At 45.7% G+C, this 19,545-nt stretch overlaps 1 protein-coding gene across 1 annotated transcript; it reads left to right on the forward strand.

The window, feature by feature from the left end:
- Positions 1-1,209: 1,209 nt before the first annotated feature.
- POGLUT3 (protein O-glucosyltransferase 3) lies at positions 1,210-19,491 on the forward strand (the record flags this gene model as incomplete). Its single annotated transcript, XM_080930598.1, has 8 exons — positions 1,210-1,408; positions 6,256-6,453; positions 8,049-8,335; positions 9,518-9,734; positions 11,491-11,687; positions 13,392-13,586; positions 15,501-15,605; positions 16,945-19,491. The coding sequence occupies 8 exons, from the start codon at positions 1,210-1,212 to the stop codon at positions 17,068-17,070; spliced, it is 1,524 nt and encodes a 507-aa protein (XP_080786724.1). The 3' UTR covers positions 17,071-19,491.
- Between the last annotated feature and the right edge of the window lie 54 nt (positions 19,492-19,545).

The following is a 19,545-nucleotide window of genomic DNA, read 5'->3' on the forward strand; positions in this document are numbered from 1 at the left end:
GATGCTCCTAAAGAGTGCTGTCTATAACTTCCAACAGCAGAAACCAGGCTAACCGAGACCCCAGCACTGTGGAATCCAAATGGGCACCCGGTGCTTTCTTCCCCTCTGGCCTCTGTCCTAACCTGTGGTTGGTAATTGGGTTGGTGATCTGGGCCCCAAGCTCAAAATGCTCAGGAGTACAATCAAAGCCTGTATTTGGTTCTGATATGCTCTGGGCTGAGATCTACCAGGAAGGGGCAGAAGCCCTCGTCTGTTCTACAGGATGAGTTCTTCCAGATTTCTCATCCTGGGAAGAATAATTGTTTCCCAAAACTTCAATGCTGTGCAGATAAAAAGAAGAAAAGATAATTAGCAAGAGTGGACTAACAGGGGGTGTGGGGGAGAGACTGTTCTTTCTGGTGACTGAGGCTCAGGAGTGGGTTGCCCAACCATCCAACCTACCTTTCCAAAGTGGGCAGGGAAGGAAAGGTGCCCAGTTCTGCAGAGAAGCCCAGACCCTGTCTTCTGCTGCCCAAGTGCCCTACACCATTAAACACTGAAAGACAAGGGACAGAAAGGGACCCGTACTCCCATGATTTCAGTGTGGGAGGTTGACAAACACAAATAAATTAAACCGGTGGGCCTGTGTGTGAACCAACACCAGTGGAATTCCTCACAGGGAAGCTATTCCTTTTGTTCCACCGAGTTTTCCAGCTCGGTGTAGTGCACACCTTTGATGCCAGTACTTGGGGCACAGAGCCAAGCAGATGACAGTGAGTTAAAGATCAGCCAGTATATAGAGTTCTGAGGCAGTAGGAGCTACGTAGTGAAGACCCCATCTCCCACCAGTTTTCTCCGAAGGGCAAGGTGGCTTGGCTTACACACCTTTAATTTCCCTGTACTGGGGGAGGCTAGGGTGGAAGGACTGTCATCAGTTCAAAATCAGCCTGAGATACGGAGGGAGACTTCCTTCTCAAAAGGAAAAAACTAAAATAAAATACAAAATAAGGGGGAAAAACAGAGGTAACAATTTAAAAACAAGCAAACTCAGGCAACTAGTGGAGGGGCTGGCGAGCCTGCGGCCTGGGCGCGGTGCACAGCGACCCAGTCTGGGTCGGGGCGCACGCCCGGCCCGCCCGGGGCGGCTCTAGGCTGAGGCCCGCCCCCGGGTGTCCCCTCGACCGGGCTCTCCAGCCCCTCCCTGGCCAGCGGAGCTGAGAGCCGGCGACCATGCTGTGCGTCCGGCGGGCCATGCTGCTGCCGCTGCCGCTCGCCCTGCTGGTGGCGGCGGGGGCCGGGGCGCCCGTGAGCGCACCGCGGAGCCTGGCGTGGGGCCCCGGGCTGCAGGCCTCCGCCGTCCTGCCCGTGCGCTACTTCTTCCTGCAGTCGGTGGACTCGGACGGCCGGAACCTCACTAGCTCTCCGCCAGGTCAGCGCCCGTCGCCGTCCCCTCGCGTCCTTGTCCCCACGCGTGGCTCTCTCCCACTGTGGGTGTCGCTTTCTCTCCCCTCCCATGGGCGTCCCTCCCTGACTCCCACGGGGGCGGGAGATGCCACTGAGGACCGTTGGGTGATCAACTCCAAAGGCCGGGCCACATGTCCCGCCTGGTGGCGGATGTAAGGGGTAAGTAGAGTAAATGGCGCCTGAGGGGTCCCACGGAACGCAGTGGCGCCGTCACGTGATGCAAATGGCTTTTCCCGGCCTTCAGGGCGTGCTTCCTCCTAACTCAGCTTCCCACTCATCCCTTGACGCGAATCAGAGAAACTTTATAAAAAACAGGAAAGGAGGGGCTTGTCCTGAAATCAGCAGGGTCCCTCCTCCCACATCGGGCTGCTTCTCTGGACTTGTCCAGCTGGTTTCAAGTTGTTGCTGGTCAGGATTTGCTAATTTGTGTCTAAATTTAAGGCTGCTCCCAACTGGCGTCCTGTTTTGCCTGCAAAGAGGCGGAGAAATCCATGGCGTTCTCCACAGAACACATGGGAATCTCATGTACTTGGAGGTCACTGGGATTTGGTAATTCTGGAGTTAAAAAGAGGATGGCAGTGCCTGCCTATCAGAAAACTTAGACTCTGCTGAGAAAATAGGTAATAAGCAACGGGCCTATCAGGGCAGAGCACATTTGCTACAGTTGGATTTCTGCAGCCTGGCGTAAACATTGAAGAACTGCCAATAGGCCCAGGAAGTCTGGGAAGCTCCAGGAGTGTGGGTTTGGGGGCCGAGAGGGTTTCTAGACTGGCTGGCAGCTGTGCCAAGAACAAAGAATGTAAGGATCGGGTGTTCAGAACAGGAGCCTGTGGGACATTGTTCAGATTCAAACCAGATCATAGTGTCTCCACAATTTTGTAATAAATAAACCCAGACATGCACTCCTGTGGTTACAGCAAGAGAGGGGACCCCTGCCCCCCAATTTTAAAATTATTTTCCCCAAATAAAATTTTCTGCAAAGATAATGCAGATATGTGTGTTAGTATATGCCGCTGGTGCCCACTGTTGGGAAAAAGATAAAGAGAGTAAGGGAGTATGTTTTATGGAGGTATGGTGAGGTGTGGGGGCAAGGGGAATGCCTGTGTTGGGCATCCCTTACCCCTGAGGGACCAGCCACACGATGGACGGTATGGTATAGAATAGTTTATTCAGGGCATGGGGAGGGGAGTTAAGAGGGTGGTAGGGACAGAGAGAGAAGTAGAGCTGGCCATGAGCACGTGTGGGGGGGTAATAGAGAGAGGAGGGACAAAGGGGGTAAGAGCAAGAAGGCAAGAGAGAGAGGAGGGGGCAAGCAGCCCCTTTTTATAGTGCCAGATAACTGTGGGGTGGATTTTGGGAGACTCCTAACACCCATAGAGACCAGAAGATAGCCCTGAATCTGCTACAGCTAGAGTTCTAGTTGTGAGCTGCCTAATCTAGTCGCTGGGAGCCTGTGTCGGCTGGAAAAGTAGGGAGCACCCTTAGCCACTGAGCCATCTCTCTAGCCCAATACATCATAATGTTTTTATAATGAGAAGAAAAAAAGTCTTTAAAAAAAAAAAAGTGCAGAGAGTGAGCAGATTCTGGAGTGTCCATGGCAGGAAGTCAGACGTATTTGGATGATTATGTAATCCTAGGGTGTAACACTCTGGTCTTATAGGATGCTCTAGTTGGTGATACAGGAGCAGAGCTTTTCCTCTCACTGCAGAGAGCTTTGGTAAATTCCAAATGGTCGTTGAAAGGAAAAGTATCTGCTCAGGACCCCCAAATCCAAGTTCTCAACACAATGGGGATTTATTTGCCCCAGAGGGACAGAGGGTAGGGAATAAGAGACAGATGGGAGATGGAGGCTGAGGAAGAAGGGGAAGGGAACAAGGGGGAGGGGCATTTGTCCAGGAGTGGGACAAAGGGCTGCCTCTGGACAGAGAGGAGACAGACATGGCCCATAGGCAAATGGCAGTTTACGAAGGTACAACAGGAAACCCCGTGTTAGGATGAGGTGTTTTATTTTAATTGGGCCTGTTTATTATGTGAGCCAAAGGGGACTTTTACTGGACTAAAATATTTTGATAACTGAACCTTGGTTCTGGAGGAGGAAGTGGCCATATAAGGGAATAGACCTTGGAGGCTAGCTTTAGGAGTGTAATCCAATGGTTTTTTGTTATTGTTGTTGTTGTTTGTTTTGGGGGGGTTGTTTTGTTTTTAGCAAAGGCAGAAGCAATGAGAGAGAAAGCCAGGGCCTGCCAGAGCCATTCTTGAAAGACCCCCGCAGAGGGGAGACCCTCACTCAAGTCTCGGGATAACACGACCCTCCAAGAACTCATGAGAGACCGTCCTTGCTGCAACTACACGAGGTTTATTGAAGAAGCAGTGCACTGGGGTCGAGACTCATATCCCATGCAGGGGTAGAGGAGTCTGACCCTGAGTGGCTGGGAGAAGGGGTTTTTAAAGGAAAAAACCACAACCCAAGGGGGGAGGGAGAACGTCATTGGAAAATGCCAAAAATACCAGTAAAGAATTGTAAGGGAAACACCCAGTTTCTCAAGATTGTTTATAAGGTGTTATTTTAACTTTTATGGCTTTATGGTCAGTTAGTTCCTGAAACAGAGTCACTGAACCAACTATCCTACATTGTTGGCTCTAGTCTACCTGCTAGGGGTCCTCTACTTGACCTGTTAGGGGGTCAGGATTTATCCTGGTCTGTCATGCTCACTGGCCAGAGCCACTCTGTCATGGCAGGCGAGGACCCCATTGCCAGAGATTCTCTTCAATTTAAAATTCTGCAAAGCCGTGATTGCACACCGGCACTGCTGTCTGTTGATATATGACCCTCAGTTACTTCTTGGAGCCAGGTTTCTTGATCTGTACCGTGTGTGTGCAGGGAAAGGTGTGAGGGACCAATAATTACCTGACAAGTCTTACAAGACGCAGGTAGAAAATGCTTATGAGAGCTGGGTGTGATGGTGCAGGCCTCTAATCCAAGAGGGGTCGTGAGTTCTAGGCTGGGCTTGACTATATAATAAGAATATGATCTAAAACAATGGATAGATGGGAGGATGGGTGGGTGGATGGCTAGATGGACAGATGGACGGACAGACAGACAGACAGATAGGTGATACATAAATAAATATGAATACATGTAGCCCATAGTAGGGACTAAGACATTTTCTTACGCTTTTGACAGTTTTGAAAATTTAAGTATTCAGAATCTCTGAAGTAAGCGACATCACCAGGCTCCTTTTGTGTTTCTACTTTCTTCTCACCTTTTTCTTAAATCTGAATTTAGGCAGAAGAAACTGTAAGCTGATCTTTGATCCTGCTCCATTGTAAAGGCCATCAAGGGAAATGAGAATTTATAGTCCTTCCACTACAAGCAATTCAGAATCTCATGTTCCTCTTTTTCTCCCTTATAATGTTTACTTACACTCATTTATTTCTCGGTCAGAACAGTCCGTGTTATTTTCCGCTGACTCTCACATTAATTTTATGCTACCAATGGCCCAGGCAACTAAGCACCTAAAATAAATATGTGGGTGCTGGGACTCGAACCTGGGTCTTCTGGAGGAGAGGCTAGTGCTTTTAACTGCTGAGCCATCCTTCCTCTTTGGGTTGTCTTTCTGATGGCAGCTAGAAGAAAAACAAAGCATTTGAAAATTCAGTTTAAAAAGCACATTTTTTCACACTCTCTAAAGCACAGAGAACTCTGTAGAAGAGGAAGCAGGAAGTAGCTAAGAATCAGAAGACAGAGGGACAGGCTCCAAAATGTCTAGAGCAGTGGTTCTCAGCCTTCCTAATGCTGTGATCCTCTAATGCAGTTCCTCGTGTCGTGGTGACCCTCAGCCATAGCATTTTTTCATTTTGCTGCTTTATGACTGTAGTTTTGCTACTGTTATGAATCATAATGCAAAGATCTGAAACGCAGGCTGATGTGTGGCCCTGTGAAGAAGCGATTCTACACTGCCTGCAGGTTGAGAACCACCACTGTAGACTCAGCCTTTGTAGCTATGAACTCATCGCCATGGTTACTGTACTAGACACACACAAGACTGGCCCTGCCAAGCACAGAATGGGGAGGTCTTATGGGCCCTGTCCCTCACTCCCAAATTATTGTTAGGTTCTGGCAGAGGGAGTCCCCTGCGGTTCTGTACTTACTACACACCCACTGCTGAGCGGAAGAGGCTCTGTGGATAGCTCCACATTCAGTCACATAGACAGCCCTGGTTAGACCCAGGGCGTCATAAACAAAATGAATACGCATGCATGTTAAAAAGAGAATTGTACAAAAGGGCAAGGGGGGGATAGGCAAGGGTGGGAGGGGGTTGGAGAGGGCGGAGGGTGACGGTGATCACTATGTGTTATGTGAAGTGTGAAAATGTCAAAGAGCACATTTAATGAAAAAGGGACATTTTCTCAGAAATGAGGGTTACCAGATACTTAAATGGCATTAAATAACGTGTGTGTATTTTACAGGGAGAAAGTTGAATTACCACAGGGCCGTCATCTTTAGAGTGTGGACTGTTACTGCCTAAGCTTGAATGTTATTCAGAGGAGAAAAGACCAAGTAGGAGAAATGTTACTTTCTTCAATGAATTAGTTTTTCGTCCACTGTCATTGAATGGCTGACGGCCAGCCCCCATGTTAAGTCAGATCCATGACTTAAGGATAGACCATACATAGTTTCTGTCTTCAAGGATCTTCCAGGCTGAAATGAATGTGGTTTACCATGAGACTTCTATACCAAGATACCTGTCTAATCATTGAGATATACTGATCAGGAAATGCTAACATGATTTGTATTTCTGTTGCTTACAGGTCAAACACAGTTCAAGGTGCTGGTAAAATCCCTTTCACCTAAAGAGTTGGTCCGGATTTATGTCCCTAAACCTTTGGACAGAAATGATGGAACGTTTTTGGTGAGATACAGGATGCATGAAACTGTCCATGAAGGTCTCAAGATAGAGGTCCTTTATGGTGGTGAACATGTGGCCCAGTCTCCCTATATTTTAAAAGGTACGTATTACTAATCACCTGACCCTAGACATATGTAGGAAGTATTCTTTTCAGAAGGGCTGTAATGGCCCTGCAGTCAAATTTGACAGAGTACACATTGTATATGTACTCCCTGAAGCTCGAATTTTATTTCATTTTTGGTTTTAAAAAGTATCATGTTTTGAGTTTGGGGAGCACTTGCTGGTCTTGCAGAGGACCTGGGTTCAGTTCCAGCACCCACATGGTAGCTCACAACCACCTGTAGCTCCAGTTCCAGAGGATCCAGTGTCCTCTTCTGACTAGACATGTGTCCATGTGACATACATACATACATGAAGACAAAACACGTATGAAACAAACAAATCTCTTGAAAACTTCTTTTCTGTTTCATTCTTTTCCAGTTATATTTTTTACAGTTTGTTAGGTGAAATCGAGTCACATTTAATCTGGGTCCGATTATTCTCAACAGCTGAGGCGCACATTCCCCAAGTCCCAAGAATGAGAAGGCTTTCTAGCCTGCCTGACAAGGCACTTTGCCCAGCCCTGCCAGAGCGCTATGCATTAGCAGGGCGGTTCTTGCCTGCACTGGGTGGATTCCACTCACAGATGCCCAGACTATACAGATGGGCTGGACATGCATTCCCAGAGTCCTGACTGTTTCTACGCTTTCCTGTGTTTAGTTCCCATCCCTCACACATTCTGTTCTCAGTTGTCTGGTTCTCCGCACGCTCAGCTTTCCACAAGCTCTTTTCCTGAGCTACATTCAGCAGCAAGTTGTGTGGCCTGTGAGGTTTCCCTTGCTAGTGTTACCTCCAAGACCCACTGCCCTTCACTGCCTCGAGTCCAGAGTCTGGAAACCGTGAGTCTACATGGCAGGTTTTGCTTACCAGCTGTAAGTGAAAGAATAAGTCAGTGCCTCTTTCTGGTCTTGGTCTGAAGTAGAAAACTCCAACAGAATGGGGCCTGATGTCATCTCAGCACCAGGGAGGTCGGTACAGGAGGATCTCTGTGTGAGTTCAAGGCCAGCCTGGGCTATGTGAGACTCTGTTTCCGAAGATCACAAGTAAACCATCCAGAAAACATATTCAAATAAATATGGCTACGTCCTGAAATTATCTTAGATTTGAATATATTGTTTCCTAAGTGTGTCCTTCATAAAAGTCCACTCTGTTTTAGCTGCCTACTTCGGCTTATGTTGATAGAGCCCTTTGGGTGGCTCTTTCCTGTGAGATGTGCTGACCAAGGGGGCTTTAGGGACTTTGAGGGAAGATCCGCTATTTTCTCAGAAACTTACTGTTTCTACATTTGATTGTCTGAAAATCAAAGCTCTCCGTTTCTGTGTGTAAAATGAAGTCATTCTACATTTTCTACGTCTACCTTACTGGAAGTGAAGGTGTGGTCCGAGGGACGGGGACGTGCTAGTTTGGAAGGGAGCATAAGCTCTGTAGTCTATTTGAGGGTCCTTGATAGGGGTGGAGCTCCGACACCATTACTCTTTTACTAATCGGTCTAAGAGAGATTCGCCCTTGTCAGTAGTTTTCAGATCCGTCATTGGTGCTCACTCCTTACGTCATAGTGTCTGTTGACTCAGGGTGACATTGTGTGTCCCTCCCCAGGACCTGTGTACCATGAGTACTGTGACTGTCCAGAAGACGACCCTCAGGTCTGGCAGAGAACTCTGTCTTGTCCAGCCAGTGAGCCACAGATCGAGCAAGACTTTGTTTCCTTCCCCAGCATTAACCTCCAGCAAATGTTGAAGGAGGTCCCCAAAAGATTTGGGGACGAGCGGGGTGCTGTGGTTCATTACACAATTCTCAATAACCACGTCTACCGGAGATCTCTGGGGAAATACACAGACTTCAAAATGTTCTCTGATGAAATTTTGCTGTCCCTGGCAAGAAAGGTATGAAAGTAAATGAACAGCTTCCAGAAATAATACCATTCGGCTGCAATTGCAACCGTTACGTACTTAACGCTATCGGGCTGATGGGAACAGATTTCAGGCCCAGAGACGTAGCCCAGAATAAACGCAGCGGTCGCCTACCTTTGAACATGGCTGTTTGCTGTAAGACTTACGCCATGCTGGAATCCCAGCACCCAGGCCCATGAAGCTTCAGTATGAGCTAGAATGTGAGAGTGAGGTGGGATGCCAGGATAGAGCAGGTCTTGTTCCGAAGTCTAAAGGTTCTGGTGAGCTCGGTCATGACCTCACTGAGGTGCAGAGATTGGGGCAGCTCTGTAGAAAATAGGTTCAAGTTGGGGGAGGGGGAGTAAGGAATGCTAGTAAGGAAACTGATGTGGCAATGACGTCACCTGAGCATCAGTTATGGATATGGGTGCAGGGCGGAGGGTTCTGGAGGGCGTGGTGAGGAGGGCCCAGGCTTTGGTTGGACTGCAGACGGTTGTGCTGTTTGCACACATAGCTGGTGAGGGCTCCCAAAACCCACACTCTCGCACTTTTCTCTAGATGCCCACTTCTGTAGCATCACATTTTAAATGCCACCTCTGGAGACAGGTAGCCAACGCCCCGTTAAGTGAGTTTGTCATATACTACTCTCATCTAGGACCTTCTAACAAACAGTGACCAAGTGTCCTTCTCCTCCCTTACCCCACTGCTTACAAGGATCGCATAGATAGAAGTGCTTCCCAGCGCCCATTAGGGGAGATGGCTCAGTCGGTAAAGTGCTTGCTCTGTAAATAGTAGGACCTGAGTCCAACCCTCAGACCCCACGTGAAAAAGGCCAGTTGTGATGGTGACGTGTGTTTGTAATCCTAGTGCTAGGGAGCAGAGACAGGTGGATTCCTAAGGCTCAGAGCTTAACCAGCCAGAGAGAGAGAAAGAGAGAGAGAGAGAGAGAGAGAGAGAGAGAGAGAGAGAGAGAGAGAGAGAGAGAGAGAGAGAGACCATGTCCCAAAAAACAAGGTAAATGGTACTTGAGGAAAACCAACAAAGCTTGACCCCTGCCCTCCACCCACAGGTGTGCATGGGCACTCGAGCACACACACACACACACACACACACACACACACACACACATACACACACACCTCCCAGCCACTAATCTTTGTGCTTTTGGTTTTGTAGGTTACCCTCCCAGATTTAGAATTTTATATTAACCTTGGAGATTGGCCCCTGGAGCATCGAAAAGTCAATGACACCCCCAGCCCTATACCTATCATTTCCTGGTGTGGCTCCTTGGACTCAAGAGACATTATCCTTCCAACATATGATGTCACACACTCCACACTTGAAGCAATGAGGGGTGTCACAAATGATCTTCTCTCTGTTCAGGGAAACACAGGTAAGTTAGTGTTAATTCACTAGGGGGAAAAAAATCTCAAAAGGCAAAGGGAATGTTTAATCAGAAAGAATAAATGTACATGATTAGTCATTCTTACTTCCCAACAAGAAAAATGCTTGCCTAGCATGTATAAGGGCCCATTCCCTGCAACACAATTCAGGGAAAAGCATTCTAAGGGAAAATGCACCCAACATGGAAATTAAAAGCATGTAGTTTGGGGTACCAATGCCCAAGCCTATATTCATGGAGTCTCCTTTGAGTTGTAATTTTTAAACATCTTTCAAGTCTGCACTTGGTTATACTTACATGAAAGTTTACAGAAAAATGAGAGATATTTAGATAATGTGTATATTTGGTAAACTTGCCAAATACTGAATTCTGACTTTTCATCACTGCATGAAATGAGAGGAAATTCTGAGATGCGTCAGAGGGTTGTGATCATGGCGTACTCTGGGCTTTGTGAACCCATCCTCCATCGCTTCGTAAGGAAGTCTCTCATTTTCCTGCACTTCCCGAGTCTTCAGACCTAGCTTGTTCTGAACCCTTCCATTCTGACACAGCACACTTCCCGGGAACTCACTGGGCTGCACCACACTTGGCTTTGTCCCTTTAATGTCATCCAGGGGGACAAGATCAGAGATTTGGGCAAAGTACCCAAAGGTGAGAAAGGTTAACAAAAATAAGATGAAGACCATAGGAAATATCAGTCGGCCTACTTTCAGTTTGATGACAGCGAGTTTCTGAAAAGTAGGCTGAGAAGATTGGATTCCTCCGATCTCCGAGGCGCTGACAAGTATTTAACCAACAGCATCGTTCTTTAAAGTAATAAGACATTTTGGCAGAGATTGAAATGAATTTTTCTAAGACATTTCCCGTCTATAAAAGAGAAGCTATAACTGGCATGGTTGCTCATGCCTATAATCCTAGCACTTGGAAGCCTGAGGCAGGAGGATTGTTGCTAGTTTGAGATCCATTTGGACTACATAGCAAGTAGACCAGCCAGGGATAGATAGCAAGGTCCTAGATCAAGTTCCCCATATATCTATGTGAACATTGTGAGCTATGTAATTGCATTTAGTCATATCAAAGAAAAATGCCTTCCCTGTATTTGAAGTTACAAGTAGCTGAGCTGGAGAGATGGTCAAGTAGCTAAGAGCACTTGCTGGTCTTCAAGAGGACCCAGATTCGATTCTAAGCGCCCAATTGGCCACCTACAAACATGTGTTAACTCTAGGCCCACGGGATCTGGCTTCATGGGAATGTCATGCACAGACATACATGAGATACACATACAATAAGAGGAAAACATGGACTAAAAATCTGTTGTGGTTACTGAGTTATGCATCTTTCTGGTGACCTCATAGAACAAAAGCCTAACACATGTGCTTTGTGAGACATGACATTTGGAAGAAGGTATGGCCTGGGAATGGGACTAACCACGAAACCTGTTTGGCATGAGCGTGGTCCGGTAGTGTGATGGCTACTTGCTAGTGTTGTACGGCAGGAAAGGGTAGTGTGAGCTGTCCTTGCTGGGAAATGGGAGAGGCTGGAGCAAACAGAAGGACAAGGACAGTCTCAGAAAGTGTCTCTGGGAAAATGTGATGCAGTGCCAGGTATTTGGGAACAGTATCTATGTGACAAAGTGAGTGCTCCAAGTGAGTCGGCATTTTAAATGACAATAGTGCTCTAAAGGTCGTTATACTGTCTTATGGTTTCAGATTCTTAATCATAATTTTTTGTGGCCTCAAACTTCTAGGGCCTTCCTGGATCAATAAAACAGAGAAAGCTTTCTTCCGAGGTAGAGATAGCCGGGAGGAGAGGCTGCAGTTGGCACTTCTGTCCAAAGAGAACCCACAGCTGCTAGATGCAGGAATTACAGGATATTTCTTTTTCCAAGAGAAAGAAAAAGAGCTTGGAAAGGCCAAGTTGATGGGTTTCTTTGATTTCTTTAAGGTATGAGTCTTCCTATGGCTATGAAGTGATATACTGTGTCCAAAGTCTACCAAACAGGTGGTCCATGCCAGCTGCCTCAGTTTGTGAGCTCGTCTGACTTTCCTGTCAGACGGACAGAGTCATAGAACCCTGACAGTTTTGTCTCTGTTCATTTTGTTTACCAAATGATGTAGAACTATATTTAATGCTCCATATAAGAGTTAACATTGAAGCTTGGATGTATTTATTGTGGCTTTTCCCCTTTGGTTTAATAAGCTAGGAAGATAAGTGTTTTTTTTTTTTTTTTTTTTTTTTTTTTTTTACATGACGTGATCTCAAGTGTCTTTGCTAAATAAACAGCATTTGTTTTTAAATATGAAAAATTATATATGCAAAATAGGAGCTGGAGTTCGGGTCCTGCCTATCGTATTTCTTCCACTGTCTGTGGTCTCTCATCTCTTGGTGGCTCTGTGGCCTGTGACAGCATGTTCCAGTAGACCTGCTATATTGCTTTACTTTCTTTTGGTATTGATTTTTATTTGTATGCATATGTGTATTTGTATATGTGTGCATGTGTGTATGATGCAAACATATGTGTGTGTGTTCCTTCTTTAAAGTGATATTATGAGACCCACACCTAACTGGCTGGGAAACACTTGGCATTGATTATTTAAGAAATTATTAAGAAGTTAGGGTGTGGCCCAGTGCAGAGGGGTTTCTGTTGCATATATGAGGCATAGATTTGCCCTCCAGCACTGAGGAGATGGGGAGATGGAAGGAAGGGAAGAAGGGTCACCATATTTAGAAATGGACCATCTTCCCCTCTGGAGGGTTTATAGTGAAGAGAACAGTGAATTTCGTTCAAAATACAGATTTATAAATGTCTCTGTATACCAGTTTTTTTCACTTATAAAAAAACTGCCTCATATTATAACTAAATTATATTTCAAGCCTTTGGTAAGTGCTTTTGAAATCTAAATCCAATAAATAACAAAGTAGCTGTGTCTCCGGGTTTCTGTCAACTTTCTTATTACACTTATTTCTCTCTCTCTCTCTGTCTCTCTCTCTCTCTGTCTCTGTCTCTCTCTGTCTCTGTCTCTCTCTCCCTCCCTCCCTCCCTCCCTCTCTCTCTCTCTCTCTCTCTCTCTCTCTCTCTCTCTCTCTCTCTCTCTGTGTGTGTGTGTGTGTGTGTGTGTGTAAGTCAGGTCTCTCCCTTTACCATGTGGATCCCATGGTCTTAAACTTGGGTTAGTGTCCACTCACTGAACCATTTACGTATCATCTACAAGCTGGTAAGATGTAAAAGCTATCGTGCTCTTTTTAAACCGTAAAACAGAGAGAGTGCCTTTCTGTGTCGTCGGTTTAGGGTATGAAATAAATAAAATAGTTTACACATGAAAATTGATCATTATTCTCACTTCAGAACATTTAAATTTAGAGCTCTGACAACAGTTTTAACAACTGCTTTGGTTACAGAAGCCTAGACTCCGCTTCACAGATGTAATTGAAACAGCACACGCTCCTGTCCTAAAATTCCCTATAAGGGAGCTGTTAAAGACTGGCTATCATTTTTATACAAAGAAAAAATAAATAAAAGATAAATGAAATGCAAACACAGATGTGAGAACATGGAAAAGAACCGCTCCGTATTTAATTTTAAAGTACTGGTTAGAAACGGAAGTAAAGTAGACAGCTTCATGAGGTTCTCTGGTTTTGATCTTCTAGTACAAGTACCAAGTGAACGTGGATGGGACTGTGGCCGCTTACAGGTATCCGTACCTCATGCTGGGTGACAGCCTGGTCCTGAAGCAGGATTCACCGTATTATGAACATTTCTATGTGGCACTAAGGCCTTGGAAACACTATGTTCCCATTAAAAGAAACCTCAGTGATTTACTAGAGAAGGTGAAATGGGCCAAGGTATGTTCCATGCAACTGTTATTTTCTTGGACAATAGCAAAGTTATTAATATGGGAACCTGTGTTCCATCAGGACCTACTACTATATCATAATCAAAGCAAGTCAAAGAACTATGATTTTTCTGGGGGGGGGGAAGTGTTCCCTTTAAATCATAAGGAACAGACAACAGGGTTGTCAAGATGGTTGGGTGGTTGTTGAGATGGCTGGGTGGTTGTCAGCACTTGCTGCTTTCTGAAGGACCTGGGTTTGGCTTCCAACACTCACATCGGGAGCTCACAATGGCCTGTAACTCCAGCTTTAGGGAGTAAAGGACCTCCTCTGACTCTGCAGTCATACACAAGCCCAGACGTACAAACACACATACGTACATAAACACGGCACATATATAAAAGAGAAAGAAAAGGCATCAGAATCACTTTGAATACCCTCTGTCAACATTGCTGAAGGTTAGATTTTAGTGTTGGATGCAATACACTCATATATGCAAACAAGAACACACAGGATGCAAATTACAGATCAAAAAGGCCAGAGTTGAAAGGCCTTATATAGCAAGAAAACTATGATGCTCTTTCATACACGAAAGAAAACAAACCCTCAAGTCCTTCCCCAACACAAGCTGTAGCATCCCAAGAACAAGTTCCCCATAAAACGGATTCCTTTTGTTCAAGGAGTAATGTGAAAAACTATTGGGTCTGTTATGGAACTGTAAGATGTATCCTTCCACTCTAATATTTTGTCCACGTTTTAACTTTTGAGAAGTAATTATCTGTTTGGGGACATAATGGGTCAGAGTCCTTGTTCTGGCTTTTCCTAAGGTCCACAATTGCTAGCAAATGGCTTTTCCATCAGTTTGTGTGCACAAAACAAGCATCTTCCCTGAGTATAATTCCGAGTGTTAGCCGTTCCTTGCTCCACAGCCCTGTGAGTACTGATGAGTAGTAACTTTTTAATTACAGAATTAGAGTCCTTTGTGGCTATTGCTGTTTTTCTGTCACTGACTGTGTGTTTAAATGGAGCTCTGTGAAAAACACATTTTTTTTTTTTTTTTTTTTTAGTATGGAATAGAGTTTATTCAGGTCATGGGAGAGTTAAGAGGTTGGTAGAGGCAGAGAGAGAGAGAGAGAGAGAAAGAAGTAGAGGAGTAGAGGCAGGCCATGAGCAAGTGGGAGAGGGGGGGGGAAGGGAAGGGAAGAGGGAGAGCAAGGCTGCAAGAGCACAAGAGCAAGAGAGGCCAAGAGCGAAAAACACATTTTTATCTATTTTAATTTTACACATTTGCCAAATCACAAATTACACAAGGAGTCTGTGCACTTGAGCAGAGAAGCCCTCGATGACCCGAAGCCTCAGATTCCCTGGAGCTGGAGTTGAGAACCGCCAATGCTGAAACTGGTCCTCTCCAAGGGCGGAAGCTGGTCCTCTCTAAGGGCGGAAGCTGGTCCTCTCCAAGGGCGGTACTCACACCTGCTGAGCCATCTCCCCAGCCCACACTCTGCTGTTGTCATATCCTTGTTTGGTCTTTCAAAACAGAGTGCCTCTGTGTAGCCCTGGCTGTCCTGAAACTTGCTCTATAGACCAGGCTGGCTTTTAAAAGACATTTTAATATGAAAATTGATTCATTCTGTTCTTAGAGAGGGCAATGCTGGGGAGGCAGATGACAGACGCCAGGCTTTCTCCATAGATAGCTAAGAGAGCACCAAAATAGTCACCGAAGAGCCTGTGAGGCTTGGAGTCAGGTGCACACACCCATCATCCCTTCCCTGTAACAGACATCTAACTTTATTCCCACGGCCCCCTGTGTAAGCCATAGCGCATAGCGGTGGACATCACCCGTCCCATCCACACCTCCCACACTTGCACTTAGCTTTCCTTGTGGGCTGCAAGCAGCCATTTCCATGTTCATTTTTAACCTTTTAGGAAAATGACGAAGAAGCCAAGAAGATTGCGAAAGAAGGGCAGTTAACTGCTCGGGACCTGCTCCAGCCGCCCAGACTTTACTGCTACTACTACCGAGTACTGCAGGTCAGCCCAGACTGTCTGTCCCGATGGGTCGGGGTCCGCATACCGTAACGTGTGTGGCTTGGACACTTCGTACTGTGCTTACTGGGAGGATTGAGGCAGCTTGTGGGGAGCAAGAGCTAGCGCTGAGGTCTCCCTTGGCTGTCCTAGAACTAGCTCTGTAGACCAGGCTAGCCTTGTACTCAGCCTTGAGATCTACGACCTCTGCCTTCCAAGCGCCCGGATTAAAGGGGTACCACCACTACCCAGAAGCCTCCTTACTGCCCCGTACGGCCCCATCCCCTCACCCCCAGGGTTTCTCTGTATCCCTGGCTGTCCTGAACTCCTTCTACAAACCAGGCTGGCCTCGAATTCACAAATATCCTTCTGCTTCTGAGTGCTGGGAATTTGTTAATCCCTGTTCTGAATTATGGAAAAAGATGGCGCATGAGGTTCCTCCCATCTTGTCAGAGTGCACCCCCTGCTGGTTGATCCAGAGAGACGTTCCTTCCTTTGTGGGTAGAATAAAGGCAGGTTACCCCACTCTACCCTGGCCCCAGACATCCTTAAATGGGTTTCATCCCCTTTACTGATCTAGTTTTAATATCTTTTTTAAAAAATTTGTTTTGTGAGCTCTGTGGGGAAGGGAGAGCATAGTGCCTATGGAGGGCAGAGGACGCTTTACAGAAGTTGGGTCTCTCCTTCCACCTTGTAGGCCCCCGGGATTTAACTAAGGTCTCGAGGGTGGGTGGCAGGTGAGTCAACCATTATACAGTATACCAGCTCTAGCTTTAATTTTGATGTTAAACCTCTATCATGTTAACTGGCTTCACTTAGCTACATTATTATTTTGTTGGAATTAGCTCAATAGTAGGAATATATAACCAAATAGACACAGGATGGATGGAGTGAGGGGCTTGGCACTTAGGAACATTTCTGGGCGGAGCAGAAGCACATCGCATGGGCCTCTTGCCGTGCTTGTGACTGCAGGCCTGCAGGGCGGATGGAAGAGGCCTCTGCTTATTCTGTCTGGAGATACTCATCATCTTGGCTTGCTGATGTGAACATTCAACTATATATTATATAACAGATACGTGCTGACTTCGCTTGTTTCAAGTAGGGGCGTCTGTCTTTTCCAGAATCACCCCATGTACACAGAAGTGTAGATTAGGGTTCTATGACAGGGTTTGAGATGTTACACTAGCATTCATAGTAAATAGAGTTAAAATTTAACTATGAAATTCAAATAAGCCAGATCTTTGGTTTGGGTTTGAAACATCATGGTTGAAGGTGGGGGTGTGTGGCAGATTAGACTAGAATGAAGCATGAACTAAACTTTCTGTTCCTTCTGAACATATTTTAGAAATACGCTGAGCGCCAGGCCAGCAAGCCCATGATCCGTGATGGGATGGAACTTGTTCCCCAGCCAGATGATGGCACATCCATTTGCCAGTGCCACAGGAAGAGGCCTGAGAGGGAAGAGCTTTGAGGAGATGCAGCTTTACACACTCCTTGGTATGCCGGCTGCATCTCTGAGCCGTGTGGACTAAGCTGTGAAGAAACAGAAGCCAGGCCTGGTGGACTAGGCTGACACAAACCACGCGGAAGCCAGAGGATTTCATTAGTGCAAAGCCTGCCTGAGATTTGAGAGACTTCCGGGCCAGCCTAGACCATGGGCCAGCCCAGACTACCCAACTGGATCTTATCAAAAAGCCAAAAAAGAAATGTAGAGAGATACTAAGTGTTTCATCCCACACTGGAGAGACTAAGTCAGGAAGATGGTGAGTTTCCGTATTACCAGATACCTTTGGAACTGCTTGTTTGAGCTCCCTAATAGATAAAAAAAGGTGTGAGTTTCCGTATTACCAGATACCTTTGGAACTGCTTGTTGGAGCTCCCTAATAGATAAAAAGGCTCACAAATCACTGGCACACTCATGGCACATACACTGGCTTGTTTCTATCTTCATCAGAGATAAACAGTCGGTTTCATTTACTTTTATATTCAGTTATGAAGGGAAAAGTGTTTGGGGAGGTTTGACTTTCTCCTCACTGTATTGTTTCTCCTTGTGTAAGCTGTTCCCAAGGTCCCTGCCTCCTTTTGGAAGATGTGATAGGGTTAACTAAGGAACAAGCTGCTGCTACCTAAGGTGGTACAGGGACTGTGGGGGAACATACCACACTGTTTAAATTTTTTAGCTAAGTTTTTTTTTTTTTTTGGCCAGGACAGAATTAAGGAGAATTAAGTGTGTGTGTCAACTCACAGTCTGGGCTGTACCCCTGTTAAAGACAGCACAGCTAAGGATGTGGATGGTGGCATCCTGTGGACATTTATGTAATGTCCAAGTGAGATCTTTCTTTCTGTGTGCCCTTCTGAGAATCCTTGAGAATCGTTGGAATTCAGAAAGCCTCTGTATGCTGGGATTCACTAGTAACCCAGTGGCAGAGGCAGGTACTCAGTCCTGATCCACGGACCCGCCTGTTTCTGTAGGTTGATAAGCAGCACACTGAAGGCTTTGGGACTTGCCTCTATGTTTTAGGACAAGGTCAAGATCTGTCTCATACCACACATCCATTGCTGATTCCTCAGGACAGCATCGATCCAAGATGCAGGTCCTGACAGAATGTGCTCTCACGTGAGCTGCCCACACTCCCACAGTAAAGGTGCTCCCTGAACAGAAATATTCATTTGCTCATCTCTGTTCTCCTGAAGACCAGTAAGAACGCATGAATTTGTATCTTCAACTAGATCATAGAAATGTGTCACGATGCCAGCGTCCCACCACCTAGTTAAGATCTATCTGTGTGGCATGAAATGAAGAGCCCACTGTCCCGAGGCCACACCCTGGTGCATCTGAGTTAGACTTACGGATAGTGGGGCTTAAGGACACGAGAAAAGGCTGCCTCCCTCGCTTCTACCTCTTTAACCACAGGCTCAGAAAGCAGATGGTAGTTTGTTAGAGACACATTAATTGTTTAAATTGATGTCATCTGAGGCTGAACAGTCCTAGCAGAACAAGGAGAAAAGCAAGTTGAGAGAAACTGGACAGTTTCTATTGACTCTCTTTTTTTGAACTGTCCTACCTTGGAGCATTGCGGTAGAGACAGTCTTCCACACACAAACCTGCAGGGGACAATTTACTTCCAAACAAATCTAGATAACTCCACTTGGCCATAGCCTTTGAAATGAGTTTTACATGGTTTTATGGTTCATTACCTTGAACATATCTTAGGGAAACAAGCTGGATTATTAAGCCCTCATTCCTTCTCTTCCAGTTTACCTACTATCTATCTAGACTAGTACCCACTCTTAATACTGAAATTTTTGTTAAAATCTATCTGGCTTCAGGGGCCATAAGTTGAGGATAAAGAGAAACCACCAGAGAGGGGTTGGAGGGAGAAAGGGGGACAATGATATATTTTAATTTCAATAGAAAAAATTTTTGTATGACTTTTGGGAAAGGGGAGGATATAAGAATATAAAGGTGTGTTCGTTTGAATAAACTGTCAACTATGTTTGTGGCCTCAACACCGAGGCCGCCATGAACCAACTGTGAGCGAATAGGAACTGAGCACCACCATCGACAAGAAGAAACCAGTTTTATTTACACTGTGATGGAAGTTTTTCATGACCAAGGGCACTGGGCAGAACATGAAGGCATTTCCTACAGGAAAGGGGCGAGGTGTGAAGGAGCAGACTGACGGTGTTGGGAAGAGTGGGGGGGGGAGGTTACTTTTGCTGTATACCATTTTATAATATCCAGATTGGTTTTCAACTATGATATAAATCATGTTGTAAAATTAAAATGTCAAGATGGTGAGAGAACAAATGCGCAGAGACTACACGAAGGGGAAAGAAACATTTATGTTTCCACAATGCCATGTTAAGAACCTATGTCTAGAATCTTGTCCTGTGGTTTTATTATATACTCTTTTTTTAAAAAAATAAATAAAACACGCTTTCG

Source organism: Micromys minutus (genome assembly GCF_963924665.1).
Source record: "Micromys minutus genome assembly, chromosome: 16".
NCBI lineage: Eukaryota > Metazoa > Chordata > Mammalia > Rodentia > Muridae > Micromys > Micromys minutus.